We start from the raw sequence: 14986 nt of genomic DNA, 5'->3' as shown, positions 1-14986 counted from the left end.
AATAACATTTAAATATTCCACTGAATGAGAGAAAAATACACAAACTAATAACAATCTCGGGGGTGTCAAGAAAATCAAACCAACAGCATGCAACAAAATTGACTATGAATGCTCAGTGCACATTAGGGCATCTGGGGTAATGAAATGGCTTCTTGTTTGTTGGGCACTGCATTTATTTATTTGCATCCATAACTAGTGTGAACCAGCTCCCAGTCACAGAGTGAGCTTAATAGCAGTGTGAATCTGAATACAAAACCAACAGTGTCTACAGTAAATAATAACCATAGCAGTTCCACTTTATAACCTTGGAAAATAAAATTTGTCATGCAATAGATCCATGAAAATTCACCCAAAAGCATCACAAAGGCTCTTTTCCTGGACTACTCTTCCACCCCTGACTCAGTCTCAAATTGCTTCAAAACATTAATCTTAAAATGGAACAGCTAGTGCAATTTGTTTTTTTTCCTTATCTTACTCTCCTTTTTTTTTACACAGACACACAATCACTCTTCAATAATTTTACAAGGCAAATGTTTTTCCAGCTCCTTCTTAAATTTTCCATAACTTCTCTATTGACTTCTTGATGGTCTAATCTATGTCCATTCAATGGCTCTGTAGTCCATTCACTATTTCTCTTCCAATTTTGAGATTATTCTTCATGGTTTCTATCAAAGCATGTCTATATTTTTCTTTAATGTAACAAACGAACTGCACGATATAACAGGAATTGCCATGTGGTTCAAAGTAATTACAAATCAGTCAGCAGAATGTGATTATTTAGCAATAAACTGACTCCAATGAGAATTGAAACAATAGGATTCAGTAATTAGAAACTACGGATGATTAGGGGCTCTTATATCTAACAAATAAACAACAATCTATAGCAACCAACATGATCAGCACTGTTGTACTAAATAGCCCCAAGCTTATGAAGTATATGAATAGCCAATGAGTTTTCTTTTCAGGCTTGATGACTGAAGTTGCAAAACTGATTGGAGTCATGATGACTTATCAAACTGACAGTACTTAGTACCTCTACACATGTTAAATCAATACAGAGATAGCTTCGGTCAAATCTGTCTCAGCATTGATCTACACAAGATTTGTAACTCACACAGCAATATTTAAAATGCCAGTTCAAATTATAGCCAATATACTAGATCAGTATTCAATAAAATTCTTGCTAGAATGAACGATATTTTCCCTTGTTCATAATCTTTTTCTCCCCAGAAAAACAACAGCAAAAAAAAGATTTTTTGGTCCTGTTTTCTGTAGCACTCTCTCTCTATTAAAAACCACTTACGAAAATTAGATAATATTTAGCTTAATGTGGACTATTGAGGCCTTGTTTAGGTTAAGAGTTAGAAGTTTAACCAGAATTGCACAAGGAGCAACAAAGACAAAAATTCAGTTATTTACATCCTGCATTCTGATGTCCCTATACAAATTAATAGGAAAACATTAAGCTCCTGGTATTGGAGATTATATTTCTCCTTTGTCATGTGTTAATCCCTGTCTTTTGCAAATAAGTTATTTGGAAGTGATAATGTATGTATTGTTTCTTTCAGTCACTCTCCTTGTCTTGATTACCAATAAAGGGAATGATTCTGCAGTCATGTGGAACAACCTTCAAAAATGCTCATGTTAATGGATGTAAAATCATGGAATACCCATCCATGTTTACCCAAGATTTAATTTCTTCAAGTGTTGATCCCAGAGGGGAAAACTGAATTATGGAATTGCCCTTTATTTATAATACAACAATTAAACTTTGCTATGGAACTATGATCTGGAAAGTCAGGTGCAATCAATATCAGATCCAATTATAATGCAACATGCAGTACATTACTAAAACAGGACATTAAAGCAAAACTCAGCAATCTTTACACAGGTCTTCACTAAAGAGGGTTAGGAATTGGGATTGAACCAGTACTGAAGTTGGGTCTGAGAGTTGGAAGAGGTGATCGAGGGGTTTTAGGGGGAGTTGGGAAAGGTGGTGATCCAGGTGTTTTTGGGGCGGTGGAGTTGGCAGGAGGTGGTGATCCATATGTTTTTGGAGAGGGTGGGGAGCTGGTTTTATGAGCAATAGAGATCTGGGTGGGGGATGGGGGAGACAGTGATCAACGACGTTATACATCTGGATGGTTGGTGGAAGAAGTTGCTGATCTTTACAGAAGACATGTTTGAGGAATTCAGGAGAAGTGAAAAGGTTGAACCAGGAGGCTTTGAGAAAGTTGGAGGGGTTTTGGTAAGCTGGGATTTGGGAGGAAGTGTTTGGAAGTTGGTGGGGTGACTATAGGGAGGCATTGTTTTTCTTGAGAGAATGAAAAAAAAGACAATCATTGGGAAATATGAAAGACAAACATCAGGAGCAGCCAGAGTTGAATGCTGGGCAGGGACAGGGGGAAAGGTGGTAATGGGAGTACAGGAAAAGTTATGATTCAGGTTGGATAATGAGAGAGGTGGTAATTAGAGAGAGTTAATGTGGTCAGAACGAGTAGGAATACAGGCACTGGGAGAGTGAGAGAAAATTCAGAGAAAAGTGATGGTGAGGAGGTGTGATGGTCTTATGGGGGAGTGAAAGAAACAGTGTTCAGGAGGGAAGATTAGGAGAGATATTGGTCAGGGAAGCTAGAGGTATATAGGAGGCAATCAGAGGTGAGGCACCAATGCAGGTAACTGGGAGAGCCAGTGATTGGTGTAGAGATAAGGTTACAGGGAATTGGGAGAGACTGCACAAAGGACAGTGCTATGTATTAAGAGTGAGGTACTGAAATAGGAGATTGGGAGAGATGGGTGAGGCAGCATTGTTAGGAATTTGGAAAGATGGTAATGAGGTGGAAGTAGTGATTCGAGGGCCTGGGAGTCTGAGGGATGTAATGATTTGAGAAACTGGGAGAGTTAGCAAAGGACTGATGATCCAGGTATTGGAAGAAGTGGTGATACAAGTGACAGAGGGAAATTGATCAGAAGACAGATGGTTCTACATGGTTGGAAAAGACAATAATTGGAGAAGACATTGATACAAAGGATTGTGAAGACAGCCAGGGAGAGGAAGGGATGTGAGCACTGAGAGTCAGAGACCAAAGGAGCACATCAAAAATCAATATCATAATTTACCTCTTGGGTGACAGGGATCTAAATGTTTGGCTTATTGTGTGCCTCAGTGAAAACAAGTTTTGAACTGCGTACCTGAAACAGTCTTTAGATTTCTAATTTAACATGTGTGTATGAGCTAATCTGCAATATTTTGTTTCTTTTTCTTTTCTGAATGTGGATGGTTGTGAACCTTCAGGTGGAACCGAGCTTGGGTATCCTAACCACATTGAAGCCATTGTAAACCATCAGCCTATATCATCAAAATAATTCAGTGATGTATCTGAATTCTCCTACAATACTTCGTCAGTAGATTGTCCTTTCAACATTTTGCCCCATAATGAAAGACTACTATAAATCTACAGAATAGCAAACCTGAAGAAAATTTCCCTTTTATCTATTTTAAATTTAAACAAAAAGTCACTGAAAAAAAAATTGGTCGTTCAGTCTCTGAGGCCCAATATTTCCTTAGACAACATATAACGAGCCTTCAGATTCAATCTATTTGAATCCCTTGAAACCTCTTGCATTAAAATTATGAATCTTAAAAGGTAATCAAGTTTAATTCTTGCCATTTGATCTATTCATTCCAATATTTCTATTACTTAATCATGGACACCACTTGCTCCCACAATTAGCAGAGAACCACACACCCAGAATTATTATGTGCCACAGAACTACACATTACCTTTAATAAACAGAAAAGAAAACACTTGCGTTAGAAGCACTCTGTGCCCTGACACAAAAATTAGATAATAAAAATGATTACTGAAATCTGTTCACAATCCCCCTGGGGAATTGAGTTGTCTCTTTCAGCTATTTGAAAGGGTAGGGAGCTAATTCAATTGAACAACATTTAAAAAAAAGCAATTTCCTGTACCATTTTACATAGCTTTGAGACTCTTCCCCAACGTTCGCCACCACAAAGTGTTATTATAACAAAATCCCAACTTTATAGGCAATTTCTTTTTCAGTTTTCTACAGCTTGAATCACAGTAGATGCATTAATGAACAGCAAAAATGAGGTGCCAGATGTTAGAATTGCTACAATTGGAAATAAATTCTCAAGCATAATTCATCAACATCAGCCCTAATACACCATCCATCATGTTTGTTATGAAATAGAATGTATTTTTAATGAGGTTCTCACATTAACATCATGCCTGCCATTTTAAGAAAAGCAGAAGGAATGTTACTTATATGACATTATACTTGCTACACTGACACCATTCATGATTCATGAACAAGAACACATCATTCTGTTATAATTATCTGCTTGCCTTAAGGGCTATGTGCAAATTATTTCATTAAATTGACTCACTTCTCCAAGCCTTCCTCAAATTCTTATGAATTTTAGTCCTGATCCATTCCAGCAAGTAGTCAAAAACAAACTTTTTTCTCCTGTGAGCCACAGTGTCCATTTTAATGAACTTTATTAAACTGCTTACTGCTTTTAAATAAGTCCCAAAAGTTCTGCTTTAGAAAGTAGCTAAAATACTTCAGACCCCTGTCTGGTAAGAGAGCAACAGATCTTCCCAGAAATAATGGAGGCTCAGTTGATTCTGACCCAATGCCATTGGTTGATTTTTAGACCAGACGAAGGTGAATAGCAGCATTCCCCAAGGAACTGCCTTGTTTTGATTTATATTAATGACCTAAACTTGGAGATGCAAGTTATAATAACCTTGACACAAAACTTGTCTGTATTGTGAACTGCAAAAGGTTAGTGATAGATGACACAAGATGCAGACAGGCTAGTGGAATGGGCAGACTCATGGAAGATGAAGTTCAATGCAGAGAAAGGTGAGTTGATGCATTTTGTTAGGAAGAATGAGGAGAGAAAATTTGGAATAAAGGAAACTGTTCTGAAATTGGTGAAGCAGCAGTTGGAACTGGGTGTAAGTACATATACATCATTGAAAGTGGCAAGGCAGGTTGAAGAAGTGGTTGGTTAAGCAGAAATAATTTGGGGTGTTATCAACAGAGACATGGAGCATAAAAGTAGAGAGGTCATGCTGAACCTTTATAAAAGGTATTGAAAGAATGTGAGGACATTAGTGAGGGCCCAGGAAAGATTTACAAGGTAAAGTTCCTAGGATGTGCAGCTACTGTTTCAAGAAGAGATTAGAGAAGCTGGAACTGTTTGCTTTAAAGAGAAATCAGAGTAGATAGAAATACTGAGGGATACGGACAAAGTGGATATTGGAAGGCTGGTCCCTTTGGTGAAGGGTTAAGGACTACAGGATATTGGCATAAATGAGAAGAGAATTAAAAATGACATGAGGGAATACTTTCTTTTTGACCACAATCTGTGGTTGCAGTCTGGAAAGCACTGCCTTCAGATATTGTGAAGGCAGGTTTCACTGTGGCCTTGAAGATGGAATTGCATAAATAAGAATTGAAAGGCTGTGGAGAAGGGGCAATGAACAAGTTGTTCTGGTAGATAGTTGATGTGGAAATGATGAGCCAAATGTCCTCCTTTCATGTTGTAACCATTCTTTGATCCTAAGATGCCTCAAGAGGCTGCTGAAAGGAATCCAGCAAGTCAGACAACGCTTGTGGAGGCAGATCGAGAGCTTGCATCAGGACATAGAGCGTAGAGGGGAAAAAGCCAGTTTAAAGGGGTGAGAGGAGAAGTGAGGCAGGAGCTGGCAGACAAAAGGTGGAACCAGGTAAATAGGGGCATGATGGGCAGATGGAGAGGGCAGGGTGGAGATAGAGACAGAGGCTAGAAGGTGGTAAGTGGAGACAAAAAGCTGCAGATTCTGAAATCTGATAAGTAAGGAAATTGATAAGTGGAACCAGATGAGAGAGGAATGATGGACAAATGGAACCAGCTGAGGGAGGGGAATGGAACCCTAACCCTAACCCAGTGACTTACATGTGTGGGTGATGGGTAGATGGAACCAGGTTGGGGAGGCTGTGGGAGGGCAGTTGGAAAGGAGGAGGGGAGGGGAGGGGAGGGGTAAGAGAACCTAGGTGGATCAGGATGAGAGAGTAAAGAACACAGGTGCTCGTGGGTTACCTGACATTGGAAAATTTAATTCATACTATTGGTTATAGACTACCCAGAATAAATAAGAGGTATTTTCCTTCTAGTTTGCATTTGGCCTCACCCTGGCAGTGGAGGAGGTTGAGGACAGACAGGTCAGTGTAGGAGTAGAAAGGGGAATTAAAATAGCTAGCAACTGGGAGCTCAAGATGAGCATTACAGACTGAGTGCTGGTGCTCAGCAAAGCAGTCACCTAGTCTATGCTCAGTCTCATTGACGTAGAGGAGGCCACATTGCGAGCACGAGCTGCAATAGACAAGGTTGAAGGAGGTGCATGTGAAGGCCCTCTCCTCACCTGGTCCCACCTATAGCATGCCAACTCCTGCCTCCCCCTCACCCTCATCTCTTTATACTGGCTACATCCCCTCTACACTCTCAGTCCTGATGCAGAGCCTTGACCTGAAATGTTGACTATCCCTCTGCCTCCACAGCTGCTGTCTGACCTGCTGAGATTCTCCAGCAATGTGTTTTATTTTGCTTTTCATTCTATGATTTCTGGTGGCTCTTCTGTTTACCTGCTCAGGAGCAGAGCTACTATTCACTTCTTACAGAGAAATGATGTGATGGTGTGGATGTGGTTAATCCAAGGTGGTGGGGGAGGGTGGTAGGATGACTTCTTATGATGAATGCAGAGGAGGTAGAGGGAGTTGGGGTGCAGGGTTAGGGGATCCTATCAGTGAGGACTACACAGGAGAAGAAACCTGAAACCCAAAGGGCTTCAGAAATCATTACCGGATGTATGGGTATTGCATTGTCCACCTTCCATTGAAATTCATTTAGGAGGCTGAGAGGTGATCCTATTGAGGTGTATAAAGTCATGAGGGGCATAGATAGGATGAATACACTCAGTCTTTTTCTCAGGGTTGGGGAATCAAGAACTGAAGGGCATAGGTTTAAGGTGAGAGGGGAAAGATTTAATAGGAACTTGAGGGGAAACATATTTTTTTTTATATATATATATATATATATATATATATATATACATACACACACACATACACACACATTATATATATATATATATATATATATATATATATATATATATATATATATATATACACACATACACACACATTATAATATATAGACACACACATACACACACACAGAGGGTAATCTGTATATAGAATGAGCTGCCAGAGGAAGTGGTTGAGGCAGGTACAATAACAACTTTTAAAAGACAATTAGACAGGTACATGGATAGGAAAGGTTTAGAAGATTATGGGTCAAATGCTGGCAAATGGGACTAGCTTGGATGGGCATCTTGGTCAGCATGGACTAGTTGGGCCTAAGAGCCTGTTTCAATGCTGTACGAGTCTATGACTCTAAATATTCCTGCTTGGGTCCCATTCATCCACTGCCATTCCAAGCTCCTCCAGGAAGAGCAGAATGGGTGCACTGAAGATACATGTATAAATAGGAAAATCCGTATATAAATAGGAAGATAACAATGGCTAATGGATCAATGACGAGCTTTTTCATGTAGTCTGAAAAAATTTAAGATATGTCTTCCTTCAGGTGTGGCATCAGTGATCTCAGACTACAATGTTTACTTAGAAATTCACGGAAAATATATCAGAAAGGAGCATAACTTCTTCAAAATGACTGAAATGATCTCTGTGAAATTCTGATCTTCAATCACAAAATTCCTTGGGCATTACCAAGACCTCTGCCTCATTGGTGAAATCAAAGTGGCTCCAGGGTACCTCCAAGCCCAAGATTCTAAAAGGTGTTTGCCATTGAATTTAACTGAAGAACCATTAAAATGATTGTTTATTGTTTTATGAAATGACTATGGTATTCAGACTTTCTAGTAAGCACAAACCTTCAGACAAGATTTTTAATGCAGGGTCTCATTTATTTAATAAGTCACTTTTTTTTTGAATAGTCCAAAGCAATGTCTTAAAGCCAATCAGAATAAAGGCTATTCAGTTTAATGTCTCATTTGAGATGAGAGAAGTGTATAAAACTTTCATGGTTTGTAAATAAGGAAATATTCATTAACCAGCTCAGATCGTCATATAATTCAACGCTCAGTGTCCATCTTTTACAAGCACTTTTCAGTGTCCAAAATTTTGGGACAACACTCTAGATACTGGCATGAATATCATGAACATGTCTCTGTTGTGTTCATGAGGAAATAACTGAACACTATAAACTTGGACTAGAGGCCAGAGTAGGCAGTATACAAAATAGAGACCTAAGTTAATGGAGACCAATATTATGGAAACAAAACTGAAAGCAATCCCAATGTAAAAATGGCTCATGGTTAAACACCGATAACATTCTATTTTTTTTTAATCTCAGGGATTTGGAAACATGCCAAACACTGAAAATAGTTGTGTTGCAAAGTTGTTTGTTGCAGGTTGACTACAATGTACATATAGCACTAATTCCCAAAGGGATGCACACCAGAAAAAAATAGGATATCCAAAAGGATGTTAGAAACACAGTTAAGATGGTTTACACCCAGAAACAAAAATGGCACTGCCACCATTCCTGATGATACCAGGCTCAATTGTTTGAGAAAGGCATCAGCACTTTAAGAACCGATACCCAGGGCAGCCCAACAGCAGCAACACACAATATAGTTTCCATGGTGGAGAAAAAGGACGTAATGAAGACAGGGACAGCTCCCAGTTTATACAAGGATATTTGGAAATCCTCAATGAGCTACATTGCCAGAGACTGGACTGGTGAAAGTGGTTCTAGCTGTCACCCTCCAGGTGGGAGAATCCCCACACATTTTAGTAGTCAAAAATAGATGTCCCGTTCTGGAGATGTATCAGTGCAACCTCTCCCTCCCCACTGAAAACAGCTGCAATGACCCATTTCAGTAATTGTTTATTGACATCTAATGCTATGTACAGGTGGTCCTGTAAAGGAGGATGTGTGGGATTGTTATGTCTTCTGGTGTCTCTGGACTGCTTACTTGAGAAAAACACTGATGTTAGAATTTGGGTGTAGAGTAGGTGTCTGGTTTGAGGACTAAGATGCATTCCCTGTGAAGAGCATTTCTCTGTAGGGAAGTCCCTGATGGCCCGTGAAATCAATGCCTCCCTCTTCCCCTCTGCTGGGAGGTGAGGCTGGTACCATGCTGCTATGGCTTTCCTTGGTAGACTACCCACTCTTTGAGACCTCTTGATCCTGCTGTTCTTTAGCCTGCACCTCAGGCTGGGAGTTCATATGCTCTTCTTCCTCTTGCAGAACAGTATGCTGACCCATCACAACAATGCAGCTAGTGTGCTCACTGCCTCACTGCTTCAGCGATACAGGTTCAATTCCCAGCATTGTCTGTGTGGATCTTACACATTTATCCTTTGACCACGTGGGTTTCCTTTCGATGTTCCACTTTCCTTCACAAAGACGTGCTGCTTGGTAGGTTAATTGGCCACTGCAAATTGAGCATAACATGGAAGTGAGTGGTAGAATCTGGGGCGAGTTGATGGGGATGCAGGGAGAGTAAAATGGGATTACTGTAGACTTTATGTAAATGCGTGGTTGATGGTCAGCGATGGGCCAAAGGGCCAGTTTCTTGCTGTATTACTCTATGATCAGGTGCTGCATTCAGCGGGCTGGGTATGGACACTCAGCACACAACAATGAAGCTCTGCACATTGGAGCAAGGACCCAGAGAAGTAGATGGTAACCCTTAATCCCCAGGATCAAATACCTTTGGGCACTGCTTGCCACAGAAAATATCATACTGAGCAATCTCCCTGGAATGGAGTCCTCTTGTGTGCTTTCTAGAAATATGACTGACTATCAGGAAATGCTTTAATGAGCCACAACCTGAACATTGAGAGATAGAAACCTTTGCTAAGGAAATGATACAGGTTATTAACAGAAGTCCTTTATAGGCACTTGACTGCAGTCACTGATGCTATCCTTGACAATCCCAGGGTCCAAAATGCACATGCTCCTCACTGAAATCACAGTGAATGAAATCCATTTCTGCATGAATGCAGTACCCGGATCTCCCTAGTACAGCAGGGTGGGAGACACAGCAGAGATCTGCTGCAGCTGCTTGGAAAGATCCTATGCAGAGGTCAATGTGGTCGTGACTTCAAGGGAGAGAAGCAACTCAGGTGTGAGAGCATGTCTCCAAGTCTTCCTGAAGTATTTCACATACCTCTGTAAAGATAGCATTGGAAAACCATGAACCTGTAAATACGATGCCCTTCAGAGAGAGCCAGTTGGATGCAATGTCTGTGAAGACTCTAAAATGGGCATGTCTTTGCCTCCTCCCCTGAGGTTCCAAACCCACCTTGAAGGGGCAGTCATTGCCACACTGATACCTCCAGTAATAGATTGCTGCCAGTGGTGTCATCATTGATTGCGTACCTCAGCAACTAATTGCCCAGTGTTAGTTAAACTCCACCTGATAAACATAAGGAGATCTGACTGGGCAATCTCTGACTGTAGATTGCTCAAACACCATCCAATGTTGGCAGGGTGTCCACTGAAATAATGATAATGCATCAAAACGTAGCAATGTATTCCTGGTTGTACTGTGACTGTTTTGAATGATGGTTGTTATTGCAGGCCAAAGCTCCAGTTTATATTTGCAAAGGCAAAAATGGTCCTTGCACTTACTGCAATGTCATTAAGATGTTTGCCTGATGCTGGAAAAATGTAAAAAGTGCAAACATAAATAGTGCACAGAATAATTTCCCAATAGATGTGACTTCACCCAGAAAGAGTCTCCCGTGCAACATAACTGTAGCAATCAGAGATAGATGTCAAGTATCCCAACAGGCTCTGGGAGGACACTCTGCTTGCTAGGAAGAGGTGCTGAGAGCCAAGAACAAAGAAGCATAGTGAAGGAAAGTCACGGGGGTGGCACGGTAGTGCAATGGTTAGCATAACGTTATTACAGCGCCAACGATACTGTTTCGATTCCATCGCTGTCTGCAAAGAGTTTGTATGTTCTCCCCGTGTCTGTGTGGGTTTCCTCCAGGTGCTCCGGTTTCCTCCCACATTCCAAACAAGACATACAGGTTTGGAGCGGTGAACATGCTATGTTGGCGCCAGAAGAGTGGCGACACTTGCGGGCTGCTCCCAGCACATTCTTAATGCAAAAAGACATGTTTCATTGTGTGTTTCGATGTACATGTGACTAATAAATAAATATCAAATATCAAAGTTCGATACTTGGTCAGCATCAACATAAGAGCATAGCTGAGATGGCTTTACATCCCACTGTGAGCTATCCAGAGAACAGAATAAGCAAATGGGGATGTTTTGGGAACTGATATCTTGTGAAAAGGTAAGTCTGATAAATTGCAAAAGCACAAACAGACACTATGATAATTAAGGAACCGATGGTTGAGGTAATAGTAGAATGGCACCAGGCAGGAATTTGAAGGGGTTAAAGAAACACATATTTGTATGGATGAGGGCTGTACTTACAGATGTTTAATTAGCAATAAAGTAAGCAATGTCTCTCAGGAATTGGAAGAAATGTGTAAAAGGGTGCCTTACGAGATAACCAGCAGCTCTGACAGAGATCAACCACTGAAGAAGTTGCTGAGTTGGGGACTTGGAGAAGAACTCGCCAAAATCAAACCCTGGCCAGGTTCATCAAGAGTGGGTAATATCTGAACATAAATAGTGGGTTTTGGGAGTTGTGAAAGGAAACTAAAGAGTTAAATAATTGTTTGAAACTATATAAGTGAAGCTTTGAGTTGTTTGAACTAATCATGATTAAGATAGTCGTTAGGCAAAGTCATAGTCTGGTGTGTTTAATTGTGTGCTGCATTTAATTGACAACATAGCCCATGTGAAATCACCTTTTCTTTAAACATGATTTGGCCCTAATCAATCCAATTTTAGGCTTTGATGTTTGGCCTTATTAAGTTAACAATGTTCAAGGAAGGAAAACATAAGAAGTGTTTTTGCAAATAAGATATTTCTCTTTACTTTTGTTGTTGATTACTTTTCAAACTCCTACAGTATTACCTGTGTGTGCAGAAACATCTGCATGTTAAAATTCAGTGCATCATAATCCTGCCCTTCAAAGTAGCTATTTAAATGTACTGTACCTTTCCATGTCTCTGCTTCATCTTTCACTTCACGTCTGCCTGTAGGTGCCTACATGGGGGGGAAAGGTTAGAAAAAGGAAATTAAATTAAAATCTGATCTGGACAAAACAATTTTACTGTTTGCATCTGCAACAACTTTTCTAATCGATTAAATTTTCTTCTATTTTATTGGTTTTGCAGACCACTGTCAGTGCTAGTAAGCTGCATTTATAAATTGAAAAATCAACCATCCAATAACCTCCATATGGTTTAGCTGACCAAGGCACAGCCACTGCAGCAACGTTTGAACAATATGTTGGGCAGAGTGAATGGATGAGAGCATCCACATTTAACCAAGATGCATGTATTAAAATTCTCCTGGATAAGGTCAGTGCTCTTGAATTTAAATCTTCAGAATCTAGCTCTACACATACATTTTAATTATCCACAGGGGTTCATCCTTTCCTGGAATTTATTTCTGAACGATACCATGGACTATCTTGTTGTTGTTGTAAGGTGAAAGGACAATTTTGAACCTAGTTGTAAAAGAGGGATATACAAATACCAAGATACTAATTTTCATATCCAATTTCTACTAGATTAATTGAGTTCCCAAATTCAGAGGAAACAGCTCCTAGAGGAAGGAGGCTCCCGGGATGCTAATATAACAGTTCAGCACTACTTTGATACAAGTAGAAATATGGGGCTAAATATAAACAAAGGTATTTCAGATGATTCAGAAAACATTTACTTATAACCATGCCTCACAGGTCAAGACACTGATTCTAACCTGAAGATGGGATTTGGACGTCATCATTTCTGTCTGTGGTAGGGATTTTGATTCTTTTAGTAGCCTGTTCAAAGAAAAATGTCAAAATAATAGTTATGAACAAAGAAATTCAGGTCAAAAAATGATCTAAAATGCCTAAAAATATATCCTCTTCCTAATGCAAGATATTATTCCTTTTTCTTTAGTAAATCTGACATAAAAGCAAAGATGTATTGCTGAGGCATTATAAGGCATTGGTCAGAATGCATTTGGAATATCATGAACAATTTTGGGTCCTGTATCGAAGGAAATATGTGTTGACCCTGAAGAGGTTCACAAGAATGATCCCAGGAATGAAAGACTTAACATCTGAGGAGTGTTTGATGACTCTGGGCCTGTACTCAATGGATCTCAGAAGGATGGGGGGTGGGGATCTCATTGAAACCTATCGAATACTGAAAGGCCTGGATAGAGTGGACATAGAGAGGATGTTTCCATTAGTAGGAGAGCTTAGGATTGAAGGGCACAGTCTCAGAATAAAAGGATACCCTTTAGAACAGAGATGAGGAGGAATTTCTTCAGCCAGTGGCTGGCAAATCAGTGAAATTCATTGCACAAGGGCTGTGGAGGCCAAATCATTGAATATATTTAAGGCAGAGATTGATAGGTTCTTGATTGGCAAGGGGAGTAAGGGTTACGGGGAGATGGTGGGAGAATATGGTTGAGAAAAATAAAAATCAGCCATAATTGAATGGTGGAGCAGATTCGACGAGCTGAATGGCGTAATGCTGCTCCTATATCTTACGACAGCAACACAGTATTGGTACTGAATGGGCTGAACAAAATACCTTCGCTACAGGAATGTCTAGTTTTGTCCAAGTTTGGTCATTTGTATGATTTGTTTGGATTTTTGAGATAGCCCCACCTTCTCAAGGGCATTATGCCAGGAACCAGAGTAAGAATGCAGATGGAGCACAGGGTCTTGTTGCTGGGAATACTGAAAGAAGGTATGGCTTTCCCTCTTGAGATAAAGGAACTGGGCAAAGAAAAGCCATTTGATCTTCTCACTTACATTGTTCCTTGATGGAAGTCTGAAATGCTGCATTCTTCAAAGTAGATATCTTCTGGTGTATCAGGAATAACATTGAGTGAGGGAGGACTGGGAATAACCATCACTACCTCATTTCCCAAATCTACCCCAGACCTACTCATTTGGGTTAGTGCCTACAGTGGACCATCTCACTGAAAAGTCCTCAGAAACCCTTCATTATCATGGATTCAGTGTTTAAATGCGATAGAAGGCAAATTATCAACATTAGGTCCCAAGTGAAATGAGCTTTTTCTTCATTAAGAACCCCACATTAACATTGAGAACACCAAAAATAATTGCAAACTATGTAACATCACAAATATATTTCATCCAAATGCATAGTTTTTCTCTATGTATGATAAATTATTGGACACAATGTGGCTTGAAATTTGAATATCTCTTTATTAGTGAAGATTTTTTAAATGTGTTTGAGTAAAATTCCATTCTCTGCTTTAAGGATACTGTAAGGCAATTAAATAAATGGGTTAAAACAAAAGACAAAAATGCTTACAGTATTACTAAGATGGTTTCTTAAGAAAACTCAGTAAGACGACAGAAATGGCTATCAGCCATGCAAGGAAAACCGACAAAATTCTTCAAACAAAAGGGTACAATTTCCACAATGCATTTAACTCTTTAAATTAAGAGCTTCACCAGCTCTTTTGTATTGTAACTATTATGCATTGTGCATTTCTCCAAACATTTCCTACCTTTTCTCTGGATCTGTGGAGCTATCTGGGTGTGGAGGACTTTGACTGAGAAGCACACTTGCATCCTGTGATACCATCACTGCAACATCTGGAACAACTGCACATGAAAAATCAACAGCAACTCACAAAGAGCGATTTTCTTTCCCTCAACATTAACAGCAACTTTCATATATTCTCCATTCACTGCAAATTTAGAGGACGTGCTCTGCAATGCAAAGCACATTTTTTAAAAGTTTGTGTCAA

The 14986-nt window shown here is 39.8% G+C and overlaps 1 protein-coding gene across 4 annotated transcripts in view; it reads right to left on the bottom strand.

Moving 5' to 3' along the window:
- The window catches only part of LOC127575055 (synaptotagmin-like protein 1), a 198593-nt gene that overhangs the window by 78811 nt on the left and 104796 nt on the right, over positions 1–14986 (bottom strand). For all 4 annotated transcript variants that reach the window (XM_052024688.1, XM_052024687.1, XM_052024686.1 and 1 more), the window contains exons 4-6: positions 14744–14840; positions 12965–13028; positions 12196–12244 (exon numbers count right to left, since the gene is read on the bottom strand). In XM_052024688.1, coding sequence (XP_051880648.1) covers positions 12196–12244; positions 12965–13028; positions 14744–14840 — 210 coding nt within the window. The remainder of the gene's footprint in view (positions 1–12195; positions 12245–12964; positions 13029–14743; positions 14841–14986) is intronic.

This window comes from Pristis pectinata, chromosome 10 (assembly GCF_009764475.1).
Source record: "Pristis pectinata isolate sPriPec2 chromosome 10, sPriPec2.1.pri, whole genome shotgun sequence".
NCBI lineage: Eukaryota > Metazoa > Chordata > Chondrichthyes > Rhinopristiformes > Pristidae > Pristis > Pristis pectinata.
The sequence above is the reverse complement of the archived record's forward strand: the minus strand, read 5'-3'. Positions and strand labels throughout refer to the sequence as shown.